Source organism: Molothrus aeneus, chromosome 2, assembly GCF_037042795.1.
Source record: "Molothrus aeneus isolate 106 chromosome 2, BPBGC_Maene_1.0, whole genome shotgun sequence".
Lineage (NCBI taxonomy): Eukaryota > Metazoa > Chordata > Aves > Passeriformes > Icteridae > Molothrus > Molothrus aeneus.
Window position 1 is genome coordinate 19,783,565 of NC_089647.1, and position 14,242 is coordinate 19,797,806.

A 14,242-nucleotide genomic window follows, 5' to 3' on the forward strand; every position below is an offset into this window, starting at 1 on the left:
TCCTGTCCTAAGGCTGAGGCTGTTTCCAGTTGAAGCAGGACTGCCTTTTTTCCTAGTCCCTGTGTGTTCTTATTCAGCAAAGAATTTGTTTCCTTCCCCTGTGTAGCGGACATACTTAATCATGTACTAGATGCTTTTACACTATAAAGTGGACACACTGAAGACAAATGGAAGAAAGAAATAACTGCAACATAAAATGCCCTGTGTTTTGCCACAGCACACTGATCACTTAAGACCATATTTAAAACTTCTTGTGTGCCCCAAGTTTAACAGATGAGCCATGTTTGGTGACTTTGCCCACTCCCAGTTTGCTTTGTTTAGTGCTTCATGTCGTCTTAAGGAAATGCACTGTAAAAGAAGAGGTTAAGACAGTGGAAATGCTTTTAGGGTCAAACAGATATATTGAACTTTTCTGAAACTTTGGTTTGCCAAACTTAAGTTGTTAAACTTTGCAAAAAATGGCAAATAATTTTTGTGGCAAGCTGTTGGTTTCCCCAAGATTCCATGATGCTGACCAAATGAGGCAAACTGGTGTCTCAGGGCAGAAGAAAGGACTTGTTGCTGGGTAGCTTGCAGAGGTGATATAATTTTTATGTGACTAACTTGAGTGCTGCCCATGACTATTTAAAATACCTGGTTTGGTTTAGCTCTGTCTTGCTAAGTTGGATTTCTTATCATGGGTATTGATAAAGTAGGTCTTGTTCCTTTGCAGCCTAGCTCTTCCCAATGCTACAAGTGAGGAATAAATTGTACAAAGGAGTGTCAAAGGCATAGGTCATGAATTAGATCCTAGACACTCTAATGCAGAAAGTCTTCCAATTAGAAATTAAAAGATTATGTATGTCAGGCAGTATAGATATTGGGTACTACAGAATACTCAGGGCCAAGAAAAAGTATCAAGTAGATGGCAAATTAGTGAACTTACTGGCCTTAAAACAAAGAAGCAAACTGCCTCCCCCCCAAACTATTAAAACAAGAAAACCTTAATAAGTTAATAATTAAGTATTAATTAGCATACAGGATAAAGTACACAGAAAGATAAAGCTCCTGGTTTCAAGGTGAGAGAAAATTAAAACTTGAAATACTGTTTTGGAAAGAAGTTAATCAAGTACATGTCAGATGCAATGAAGGAAATGACAATTTCCAGTGTCGTGCTATTGCCAAGGAATCAGTGAATTTAACGTTGGGAGGAAATAATCCTGTGTGTGTTGTAATCATGCCAATATCATCCAGACCTGTGCCCAGTGTGCGCAGAAAATTAGTTTTAAAACCAACAGAAGCAATTGAAAAAGGTTTATGAAGTACAGGAAAACCAAGAAGCAGCTTTTTGGCCTCAAAACTTGATGCAGTAGGATTTAATGCTCATGTCTGGATGCTATTTTATGTTCATTTTCTGTAAAAAAATTATAAGGACCAGAGCAGCAAGAGATTTCTGGTATGCCTATGTTGAATGTAAGGTGAAGGTTGAATAAACTGGGTTAAATTAGTGGTGGTCGTGAGTCTGTTAAAGGGCAAGCACAGATGGGCAAATTAGTTGAAACCTTTTGAACAACTGCCCATCTATCTTCCATGCTTCAGCCATCCTGTCTTTAATACTCAAGTATAATTCACACCATAATGTTGCTTTAGATGGAACTTCACACTGTGGAAGTAGGTCTTGCTTTTGCATGTTAGGGGATTGATGGCTTCCTTTTCCACACAAAGCATTGTCCTCACTATCTTTTTAATTTGGCCTAAATAGAGCATAAGGTTTCTACTGAGTGGGTCTAGCAGCTTCTCTAATGTTCTCCCAGCTGCCTCTTGTGGCCTCCACCACCACTGTGGGCAGAGAAAGTAATTAAAAATCACACTCATGTGGCGCAATGAATGGTCCTGGGATGAGGACTGCATATAGAAATTACACTTCCACAAAACAAAAAATTAAACCAAAAAGAATTCCAAAACCCTATTTTGGATAATCTATTTTCCAAACTGAAAATGGTAAAACTGTTTTGCACTGTGAGAGATGAGATGTCAATGCCCCCTTGTAGTTATGGATTTATTAACCAAATATTTCTTAATCCATGACTGAAAATCTAGAAAGGCCATAGAATAAGTATCTGGGCTTCTGCTTGTTTTGTTTCAGTTGCTGGGACAGAGTAGTCCTGAATGATAAACTATAGAAATAAGTATCCTAACAGCGATTGCTTTCCATTTTTCAGTATGTGGTTATTTAGTTACCTTGCAGTTGATGTGTCGTACAAGAATCACAATTTATGAGAAGATATGACAATAGAAGCCTAAACATTTCTGATGTATAAAAAAAACTAAACATGGAAACAGGTAGGACTGGGAATAAGTATATTTTATGACACTGAGTAGTTTTGAATAGTTTACCTTTGGTGTCTAGTTGACAAGTGTAAAACCAGGTATTGCACAATGAACTCAAACTGACAAATCTCTGGTATCATTTGAGAAAGTAGGTGTTTAAAATTAGATCTATCATGCTACTTGAAGGCTTCTTTTTCTCAAAGTACAGTACTGAGTAGTCCTCTTTGGGTCTGGACATCTATGCAACTTAGTTAAGAGTTCTTGTTTACTTACGTATCCCTTCAGAGGTGGAGAAAAAATTACACAGTTACATACTTTGTTTTGAAGAAAAATCAAAGGAATAGAACATATCAAGCTTTTATTTCCAGCTGAAATTATTTGAGTCTAGAGTTTTGGCATGAAATGCTAACGATAGCTGCTAATTTAATTTATTTTACTATTATGGAAATCTTGGGAAGGGAGGGATACAGCAAAAATTAGAACTTTCATGTATGTAAAATTCTAAATATAAATTTGGGTGTATACTTCTGCATTTTAGTAATGCTACAGAAGCTATTGAAGAAATCTCTACCAGTGATTTTGGGAGGACAAGGCAGTAGTGTTCATGTTAAATCAGGAAAACCAAATTGTGGTTCAAATAACAAAACTATGTTACATCAAGTTCTCCATACTAGGTTTTAAAGGCTTTTTTTGTGGATGAGACAATGCTTCATGTGTACATCAATTCAGATATGCAAGCTTACTGCACAAAGCTCTAGCTGTTGCTGGTGTTGCAGAGCAGGGAATCAGATTTTGAAAGAAGCTGTATTAAAAATACTTCAGATCTAGAAGAGTGAGTGTTCAACTTGGTAGAAAAAAAACTGCTATTGGCTTATTTTCAGTAGGGTTACTAACAAATCTCAGAGGGTGGGCATTCAGAGAAGCAAAGTAGAAAATAATTTGCTCTTAGTATCCACCCAAACAATCTTCAGTTTCATAACAACTTGTATTCTTCAAGCATTTCTATGCATAGAACAGAAAACACATTTTTGTAAGGTTATCCATTTAATAGTTGCCTTTTCTTTTAGTATAATTGAGCAAATGATAAACCAACTTGTTCAGACATGAGGAGTGTTAGACTGAGCAGAAAACAGTCAAAAACTGATCCTGGCACTGAAAATAACTGAAAATATTTGTTATCTTTGGAAGGTACAGGTAGTTGGAGAACTTGCCAGGTATGGTACTTTGCTCTGTTCTGTTCCAAGATGTGTCTGTGGGTCAGCTTCAATTTATTGGAAAGAAATTCCATGAACTAACTTTTTTCCTTCTGATACTGAAAGGCACAGAACTTGCAAGACTTATCTCTGCTTTGTGATTAGTGAGGGCTGATCCACTGAGGTGGATTCTGAACTATTATGGTGAGTAGCAATGACCTTCCTTCAGAGGACTTCAGTAGCCAGATTAGAGCAAGACCAGGATTGTGGAACAGGCTGGTACACTACTGCAAACCTGTCCCTTACAGAACTGGTGACACAAACGGGCCGTTCTAAAACACCCCACCCATGGTTTGTATCTGGAGCACCAGGTAGTTTTTCTGACTTGGGCTGCAGCTGGTGGGTGGCTTGTACAGGGCCAAAACAGATTTGCTAAACCAAAAGGAAATTTTTTCAAACCTTTTTAGTCTATAGTCCTCAGCAGCAGACTTGTCCATGAAGAGCTCAATTTCCCTTTAGAAAGAATTGTGTTCCCCAAGTCTTTAAAATTTTGGGTTGAGCAGGGACTTTACGAGGCAGTCACATCCTTCCACATGCAGATTTCTTTAGTCTTAGTATTGAGTTCCATGTAGGCAAAATATATATATATATAGGCAAAAATTTTATTTTTATATAAAACAATGAATTTTATTTTTATTTTATTTTGTTACTGAAATTTTATTTACATATAGATTACTTTGAATATTAAAAACTTAGATAAATTTTATGTACAATTGCATATTTCTGTTTACTTATTAGATCCTTTATTCAGTGTGTGGTTTGTATATATAATAAAGATGCAGCTTGGAAGTCATTTCTATAATAGTGATCAAGAAAAGCTTAAACTCCTAATGTTAGAACACTGAAGTAGATTTCAAGTGACACAAACTGACAGTATAGGTTAATTCTTAAATGCTTGAAAATGCAGCAGAATCTAAGCTTTTTGAAAAAAACCCTGCAGTGTCGTTTCAACCTAATACCTTAAGTTCGCTGTTGTCAGACACTGCAACTGAAGCACTGCAATTGGCATTTTGGATCTAACCACTCTGGAATTCCCTTTCAGTGCATTAAATGTATTGAATGAACAACACTGAACTTGAGTGAGTGGACAAAGCGGGGTAGTGTCAGCAGACCAAAGCCTTGTAGAACTGTCATCTCTTGAGATATGCGTAGCCTTCTAGGATGTCTGATTAACATGAGCATTTGCAAGCGGATTAGATCTTGTTTAACTTAAGTAGTGACACTTTCAAAGATGTGGAGTTCTTGTTTAAATCTCCTTTTTTTCCCCCCTCCTTAGTTGAACCTGTTGTGAGCTTAAAGAAAGGACCAAACCCTCTAATAGATGGTGCAAATAGGACAGTAGCAGCCACTTGTACAGCAGCCACTGGAAAACCTGCTGCGCAGATTGACTGGGAAGGAGGCCTTGGTGAAATGGAATCCACCTCTACTTTGTTTCCAAATGAAACAGTGACAGTTGTAAGCCACTATGTGATTGTCCCTACACGATTTGCAAGAGGAAGACACATAACTTGTGTAGTGAGGCACCCTGCCTTTGAAAAGGAGATGCGATACCCTTACGTGTTGGATATACAGTGTAAGTATTCTGTGAGGTAATTACTCCTGGTTTGTACCTTGCAACTTCCCCCTTAATCAGTGTACACCTTCCACGGGAAGGAGATGAGCACTTTCTGCTTCAGGAAAATGGAAACTGTATAGAAAAGCTGTGATAAGAGGCAGGTCAGGCAGGAGTAAAAGCCTAGGGTCTCTGAATTGAAAATAAAGTCATGAAGCTAGAATACTGTTACATTTCTACTGTTTTGGATATTGAATCATGGATAAACATGAGGGTTGATCGAAAAGCTGTTTATAGTGTCTTACAATTTCAGCATTATTAAAAAAGAATGCTAATGAAAATTCATGTGTGAGATGCTAAGTTGAAAATAGGTCTTGTGGTGGTCAGTAAGTTACTTTCAGATTATTCACCAAGCTTTGTCCACTCTAACTAGCCCAAGGAAACAAGAACATAATAATATAATTCAAACCTGCACTGGGCTTCTTTAAAAAACTTATGGCTTTTAAAAGACATGAATACAAAACAAGGTGGCTTACAATGTTGCTTAGTTAAAACTAGTTAAAACAAGTAAGCTTTAGGCATGTGGTCCCTTTTTGTTAAACAGTGCATATATGAACAAAACCAACTATTTTCGTGTTGGTCCTTTGGTGGCCTGTCTTGTGTGCTGCTTTAAAGTTCCTAAATCACAGAAGTCTGTCAGTTCAAGTAGAACAAATGTAGCGGCTGGGAAAAGTAGACTTGGCTGTTTTGATTTGACTAGAATTTGATTTTGGCTTGGTTTTGCTCTGTTTGGTAAAGAATCACTTATTTTGGCATAAAATAGTGATTAACACTGCTTTATTTTATTGGTCTTGAAATAAAGTTCTAGATTGGAGGGTCATTGATACAGAAATAAAACTGAAGAGGATTTGTATTGCCTCAAACAGTGAATAAAATAATTGTTTCCTGTTGAAAATGAAGTGAGGGTGCAAGTTGGTCTTCAATATTTTCATCTGAGATTAGCATTAATGCATGTTTCAGAATTTCTAACAAGGTTGTATAGTAAGGTACACAGCAGCAAGTGAGAAGCAGTGTGTGCTCTTCAGTCTTCCCTAACACTTATTAGCTTTTGCAACTGCATCTCCATTTTGGCTCCAGAGCTTATCCCAAATCATACTAGTTTGTCTGTTCCTTGGCTTGTAAATATTTTTCCAATGCCTCTCTGAAATCACCTCCTGGCTTTTTAGAGCCATAACATAATTCTACATTTTGATGCCAATGGATAATTTAATCTTTATAGTTGGCATCTGTGAACTTTTTGGTGATTTCTTAATTATCTGGTTTTTCCCAAGGTTGTTTCTGATCCTTTGCTGTATCTTTTTAGTGAGAAGTAGTTCTAAGTTACCATTCCTCCTTCCCAAAAACATGAAACTGATTCTTTTTTTCTGAAGTCCTCTCACTTCTAAGGGTGCTGTGTGGTTGCTGAAAACACACTGGGAAAATTGCACTGATTGAAACTATTTGTTCACTGCTGCATATTAATGTCGTAGCTTGGAACTGTATCGTGCTCTCTGTATATTTTGGTGGTGGTCTTTAAATTAAAAACAAAAAGGCAACCAACAACTAAAGCAAACAGTAAAAAAAAAAAAAAAACAGGAGAAAAATACCTATTTGTTCTAACAATGTTACACATGATTCACTTTTAATGTAAAAATTGTGATTGTTCATAGATTAATTTTTTTTTTGTCAGATACCCCAGAAGTTTCAGTAACTGGCTATGATGGGAACTGGTTCATTGGAAGAGGAAATGTTCAGCTCAAATGTAATGCTGATGCAAATCCATTACCTATGGAATTTATGTGGACCAGGTAAATATTTATGAAAAGGGATTTGGCACATGATTCAAGTGGTATAATCACTTTGCTTACAGTCAATGCATGTTTTGAAAACAAAGAGTATGTGACTTGTATTGGTCATATTGGTTTCATCCAGCTTTTTAAAAGGGGAGTACAAGATATCTGTTTGTATGAATACAGGTGATATCTTGTAAATTTATGTGCCTAAACAGTTTGTCATTACTCTCAGGGTAAAGTGTCTTTAGTTACTCAAGGTATACTGAGCTCTCTGTGTTGCAGCACGTAGAGCAAAGACCAATAACTCTAATAAGGATCCAATTATTATTTACATATGCCTCTAATGAAAAAATTTAAAAGCTTACATATCATCCACATTTCATGAATCTGTGGACTACCATCCCAGGCTTAGCTCAAAATCACTGTGATGAGAAATTTCAGCACATAAAAATTCCTGTGTTTAAAAAAAGCCCCTAACAGCTGTACCATTTGCTTCTTCAGATGCACTAGGTTCTTAGTTCTCTCATTTGAATTTGAAACATACATAAGAGCTAATCAATACTACAAATGTTCACAATTCTAGAAGAAATGAACCTATTTAAATACATTCAAAGCCATTTGAGCTTCAGAGATCACTGTTAGACTTCCTAAACTTAAAATGGAAGAAACTTTTACAGGAAATCTAAGTTTTCTGGAATAAACCTGGTATGCCTTTTGGAGCAACAACAAAACCCATCCAAAAATCTAGTACTGGTGAATAAGAAAGTTCATGTGTAAGGAGGAAATCCATGGAAAAGAAGGGTAGCTTGAGCTTGGAGAAGTGCTGTGTTGAACTGTGTACTGTTTGACTGGTGTCAGATTACAATAGGTTGTAGAACTCCCTTACCAACCAGATTTGTCCCTTGGAATCCAAGATGGCATTGTATTTACTGGGATAGTGAGATTTTCATGGTTAGTAATATTTTTAAATGTTGCATGTATGAGAATTTTATTAGGATAGAGCTTTCAAACCACTTGACTGGTTTTTTTATAACGTTTCTTGAAATAAGTACTTCTGGTACTATGAATTATGATGTATGTGACTGATGACTTTTATCAGCAATTCTGGGCAATACAATAATCACAGCAAAGGACTAGGGATCTTGTCTTGAACCACATTTTCTGAAGATTGTATTTAGTGTTAACTGTGAAGTGTTTGTTTCTTTTCCCTTGAGTACCTGTTTTAAATAGATGGTTGCCTTTTTTTTCAATACTACTTTAAAAAAATCACACTTTCTAAATGCTTTCAAGATATTGTCATCTAGTGATCTAGTTTGAATATTGATTTAGGCCTGCTTGGCTGTTAATAGGTACTTAGATAAATCAAAATGGATTTCAATGGCATGGAATTACACAGGTGTTTAATGGACAGTTGGCAGCGCTGTTAGAATAGTTCCAGGGCCTTTGCCCTTTCCCCTTTTTCTCTTGCATTTACACAGTTGTTACTGCAATGTCAGACAGAATTGTACAGGGAAATGATAGATTTAGAAAAGTCAATTGATAAAAAATAATTTTTTCAGCCAGTTGTTTCCCCAGGTGTATCACCAAGTACCACATTCCATTTCAGTGCTGTAATTTAGACAGAAGAGTGATGGGAGGTAAGAAAAGACAGTTCAGGAGAGGAGAAACTGCTTGAATTCTTGCTCAGAAGTTCTAGTCAAAATGTCCTCTAAATTAAGTATGTATGAACAGAAATATCTACTGGATGCAAATGAACAGGCAGCTAATCCTGACAGCAGAAGTGCTTCTAAACTGTTAGTTTTCAGAGCTTGGGTTGTCTTGTTCCTCCAAGTTCTTTTGAGATGTTGTTTGCTTAGCTGTAGTAGTGTTGATTTTAGACAGCTTGCTAGTTCCAGCGGATCTGACATTTAAAGGATTTGGCCCAGAAATTAAATACTGAGTAAACCTTCAGGTGTACCCTGAGAGTATTGAAGGGAAGCCCACTGGAAGTGTCAGAGCACAGTGAAAAAGTCATTCCAGAGATTATTGGCAATATTATTTTAAACTCCTTCTGTTTAAACTAGTTGTAAATATACACATTTGAAATATAACTGTTCTTTTAGGTTGGATGGACAGTGGCCTGAAGGATTGTTGGCTGTTAACAATACTCTGCAATTCAGCAGCCCTTTGACTTATAACTACACTGGGACTTACATCTGTAAGGTGACTAATGCTCTTGGTCAGAAAAGTGATCAGAAGACTATCTACATATTAGGTAAGTTTTACTTCTTAGCAAAGACAGTTTGTTAACTTGGAACATTTTTTTTGTCAGTGATCAAATTAGCAAACTGAAGAGCCAGTTGTTGCATGAAATATATGAAAAATATATGCTTTTTGTGTGAAAAGCCATTGAAAGTGTGGATTTAAAAGCTATAGCACAATTTGGGATTGAACTGACTCTTGAATAGGAACATATAGTGGAAATTCTTACGGTTAAGGTGCTTCTGAGATGATTATTTTCTTTTGGTAATTTAACTTTTTGTGCAGTGTTAACCTGTGTTTGACAAGACATATTGACTGCAATAAGTAGTACCTTGTCTTTAATAAATTGAGAAAACAGATGTTAGTGGAAGGAGAACAGTTATGTTTAGAAAAGTTAAAGATGCTCTTTTAAGGAAGTTAGTTATGTTCTGAATTGTGTCCATTTTACACCAGTTACTTGTGTCATTTTCTCAGGGTGCAGATACCCAGTAATCATCAAGTTAAATACCTCATGCAGAACCTTTGCTGATCTACTTAGTACCATGTAGACAATTTGTGTGTCTGTGTAGCACTACTGCTGCTGGAACACACATCCTTGCATCATTAACACAATGTAATTAATTTTTTACTGTGACATCTTTTTTGTGAAAGAGCACTATGACTTACAGTAAGCATGAATACTTCTATACACGTGTGGAAAAGCTGTTCAGATTTTCATAAGGGATTAAGTAAATTAGCTTGATGAATAAATGCTAATATTATAGGGCTTTTGAAGGAAGATAATAGACATGAAAATTAAAACTTCATTATGTTGTATTGTGTTGCTGCTTTCCAGTAAGTTCTTGACATTAGTTATTTCATTAAGTAAATTAAGTGTCAACGCACATGTTGGCCCATTAGAGAATGCAGAGATGGTGGATACAAACATAGATGACTTCTTTGTTAAAATTCCATATGAACACTTAAGAGTTAAAATGAGAATGAGAATATAAGACTAAAACTGTACGTACAAAATGTTTGAGACCACATCAGTCAGAATTCACTTTGACAGTTCTCTGCATCTTTAGAATGAATGATAATGTTGAAGTCAGTCACTGTAGGCCTCTGTGGAAAGCTAGTAAGTTCTAATTAACTGTCTAGTCAATGAGCTAGTTAACTGGAAACTATAGTTTGAGACAGTTGAATTACTTGTAAACTACTTAATACCTAGAATTTTATATAATTTAAAATATTTCAAGTGCTGCCAATTGTTATGAAAGTTATTTCTGTGAGAGTTACTTTTGGGCGTTTTGTTTCTAAGGTTGCTTCTATGGAGAAGACTTCATGGCTGCATAGCAGTCTCAAAACAATTACAAAAATTGGCACATTGTAAGAAATAGCAATTCAAAAAATTAGAAAATCATCATTAATTGGGGTGAAATGTTTGACTCGAATATAACTTTCAAATACACTTGCTCAAAAAATAACAATGCAGTTTATAGCTCTGTTCTCAACCCTATTCTAAGGAATGGGGAAAAGTTTTTTCAAGTCCACTATTATTCAAGTTGTCAGGTCTGTAAATGTTACGTGACCTAAACAGACATCATGCTTTTTACCATGACTGTCATACATGAAAATTTAAGGTTGTCATTCAAATTATGTTTTCAACTAACAGACTAAAACAGGCCAACCAGAAAATCCTAGATATTTCCTAAAATGAATCAAGTTTTTAAAAAGCAGGGTAGGCATACAGGCTAGTTGGGCAGTGGTGATGGTTTATGTTCTAGCCTAATGCAAATCTTACAGAGTCTAAAACAGCTCAGTGCAGAGATAGTTAAGCTGCAGCAGTTGGCATTTGCTGTGAATTGATGGATGCTGTTTGTGTGTGCTGCTTTTCAGCTGTGCTCAGCAAATTGATTTTACTGTAGCAATTTAACTGCAATTAGCAAACCTTAGGTGTTTTCAGGGAGCAACAAAACTGAGCCTCACTTGGTGTGCAGAATCATACAGTGTCATGGTTCTGCCAGATAGGTCCACCAGTAACAATAAAGGTTTTAGCTGCCAGTAAATTTCAGTCTTTAAAAGTGTTATGTTGATCATGCTGATAAAATGATTAAAAGCACTGTATATAAACTTTTTGTATATAGGAGACTTGATTAAAAAAAGGAGAGGTGAAGCAATTATTAGTATAACACCTGTATTGTTTTCAGAAACAAATACTAAGTACATTCTATTGTAACTCTTAAGAATAACTTTACAAAGTGATTGGTTCTTTAATTGAAATGCCCTAAAGTGATGCAGGATGGGCAAGTGACCAATAATCAATTCACTTACCACCTGTAATATTTGACTTAACTCACCAGGTAATAATAGTAAACATGGCAGTGATGTACTGTAGAGCAATAAGCTGAAATAATCAATTAGCTTATTTTTCTGTCTTTGCTCTTAGCTACTGTATAGAACTTGGCATAAAATGTGAACTGAAACTTGGAAGTTAACAGACAAAGCTGTATGACCACACCATCTTTCAAATTTTAATTATGAAGCTGTCAAAAAGGATTTATGAAGTTAATGTTTCTGAACAGTCACCATGCTCGTAGTTGTTAAGCTTTTTAACTGCTAGAAAAAAATACCCATTAAGTTGAAATGTGTTGTAGGTTTGGAATGTAGCTGAGCAAAAGATTGGTTTTGGTCCTGATATTCATTGTTAAAATCAAAGCTCTATTTTTAATAAGTTCTGTTGTGCTCCTAAATCTTGTTAATATTCTTGAAGTGAAATACAGAAATGAAAGAGAAGTAGTTGACAGGAACTAAATAGTATCTTCAGCTTCCAGATTCAGGAGATTCTACATCATTATAGGAATAGAGAAATACTCAAATAGTTTTTGAAGTGTGATACTTGTTTTTATTTGGCATTTAAGGCCTAGTCATTTTTGCAGTTTTTATTAATTCAATGATGTAAAGCTAAACTTTTTCCATAGTTGTCCAGCAAAAGCAAGTCATGCTCCTAGTGGAGTTCAAGCATTGAGGTAAGTTTTCTAAAACATGCTGTCAGTTTGATATATAAAGCACTTCCTTGTACAGTATTGATTTACTCAGTTTTCTTACACAAGGAATTGAATTTTGTTTTCATGACTCTGTGTTCTTTCACCTTCATACTGTTTACTGAGGCTTTCCCTTTCTCCCCTTGCAAAGGAGAGGTGACCTGTGAGGCTTGCATTAAGGTTGGAACATACTTCTTCTGTCATGACAGCCTTTGGAAGAGATTACTTTTGTTAAAAGTAAAGCCAGCCTTTGTTAGGCAGCAATCCTAGAAAGGTGTTTTTTGTAAGCACAGGGGTCACCTTCTTGTAGAGTGGACACTGTGAGGATTCACATAGCAGAGACTGATAGTTGGTTTTAGGTTTTGCTGCTTCATATATAAACCTCTGTTCTGAGAGCGCCTTGTGAATACAGGCACTCTCTTATTTTCTAAATTACATATTGGAGGGATGTTGACAAACTGCTCTTTAGCAAAGGGCTTTTGCTCCCTGGTCTAGTAGGCTTTGAATTTTCAGTGGTCTTCCTGAATATTCTTCCATGCTGGAGGTTACAATAATAATAAGTTTTTCTTGTGCCCCAAAAAAATACCAAAGTCTTTTATTTGGTGCTTTTGCTCCCTGGTCTAGTAGGCTTTGAATTTTCAGTGGTCTTCCTGAATATTCTTCCATGCTGGAGGTTACAATAATAATAAGTTTTTCTTGGTGTCCCAAAAAAATACCAAAGTCTTTTATTTGGTGCATGAAAATCCCAGCTAGAAACCACAAAAGCACACTGAACTTTGAAAGTGGATGATTGATGAGAGAAACTGTTGATAGCAATATTAGTATTATGCTGCCAAAATAGAGGTGGGGGAGCACACACTGAAAATAATTCTAAGGAAAATGTTTAGCTCCAGTGTGAAACCTTTGTAGGCAAGACACTGTGGGGGAGAGTGTTATGCAGTATCCTCACTGACTACTTGACATTAGAGCAGCAGTGGTTGGAGAAAGAAAGAATCATAAATTTCCAAATCATTTGCTCTCAGACTTTGAGTCTTCTTCCATGGAAAGCTGACTTTCCCTACTGTCATAAAGCAGTTGCTACATAAGCTTTTCAGCAGTTGAAAGAGCTGATTTTTAAGACCTAACTGCACAGAATTATTATTCAATTCTAAGTACTTAACATCTAAGGATAATTGAGCAAGAATAGCAAGTTAAGACACAGTAGTATGTATGTATCTGTGCAAACATACAAGCAATACATACACAGGCAGGTCCTTGCCACTCAGTAAAATGGCGTATGCAAAGAGAGATCTTGTAATTTGTCAAAGCCAACTCACTTGTGGATTAGATGTAATTGATAGCAGATCCTTGTCTTGTAGGAGGCAAAAAAAAGGGGACATTTGCATCTTGAATGGTGTGGGATTGTTTTTTGCAAATAGAGAGAACTATTTTTGGCCACTCTGTTGTGGCTTTTGGAACCAGAAAGACTTTGACTGTCTATGTTAACACACAGCAACTCTCCAAGGAACCTTTATTTCCAAAACTTTGTTTCTGTAATATGACAAATTCTAACCCAAGTAAATTGTGACAGTATTGAATTATCTTACCTGTTGTAGAACTGGTCACTTTACCTCTCGAATACTTCATAGTAGGCTAAATCCAAAATGGTTTATGGTTTAAGAGTATTGTGTTCTCTTGTTGACTTTTTTTTTTTTTTTAACAATGATAAGACTTTGAAGATAGTGATCTGTTTTTAGGGATGATTCATCCATCTCTTTCTACTTTCTTCTCTCTGATATTTGGCTTATTGTTGGCTTTGAATTGGCAACAGAAGCAGAAGTGAGTCCCAGAAATTTGAAAGATGTGGTATAGCAGGAGGACTGAAGCAGGGAGATGTAGTATTTGGGATGCGAAACATGTTATGTTAGTTGGATGCCTCTACTAAACTTAATAGTAGAAACTCCCCTGCCCAAGATAAGTTGTTGGTATTGTAAGAGCTGAGAAAACTATATCAAGAATAGTCATTTAAGGGAAAAATAAAAATATCAAGCT

The 14,242-nt window shown here is 36.0% G+C and overlaps 1 protein-coding gene across 2 annotated transcripts in view; it reads left to right on the plus strand.

Moving 5' to 3' along the window:
* NECTIN3 (nectin cell adhesion molecule 3) overlaps positions 1-14,242 on the plus strand; it is a 61,585-nt gene that overhangs the window by 26,195 nt on the left and 21,148 nt on the right. For both annotated transcript variants that reach the window (XM_066572036.1, XM_066572035.1), the window contains exons 3-5: positions 4,840-5,136; positions 6,845-6,962; positions 9,050-9,201. In XM_066572036.1, coding sequence (XP_066428133.1) covers positions 4,840-5,136; positions 6,845-6,962; positions 9,050-9,201 — 567 coding nt within the window. The remainder of the gene's footprint in view (positions 1-4,839; positions 5,137-6,844; positions 6,963-9,049; positions 9,202-14,242) is intronic.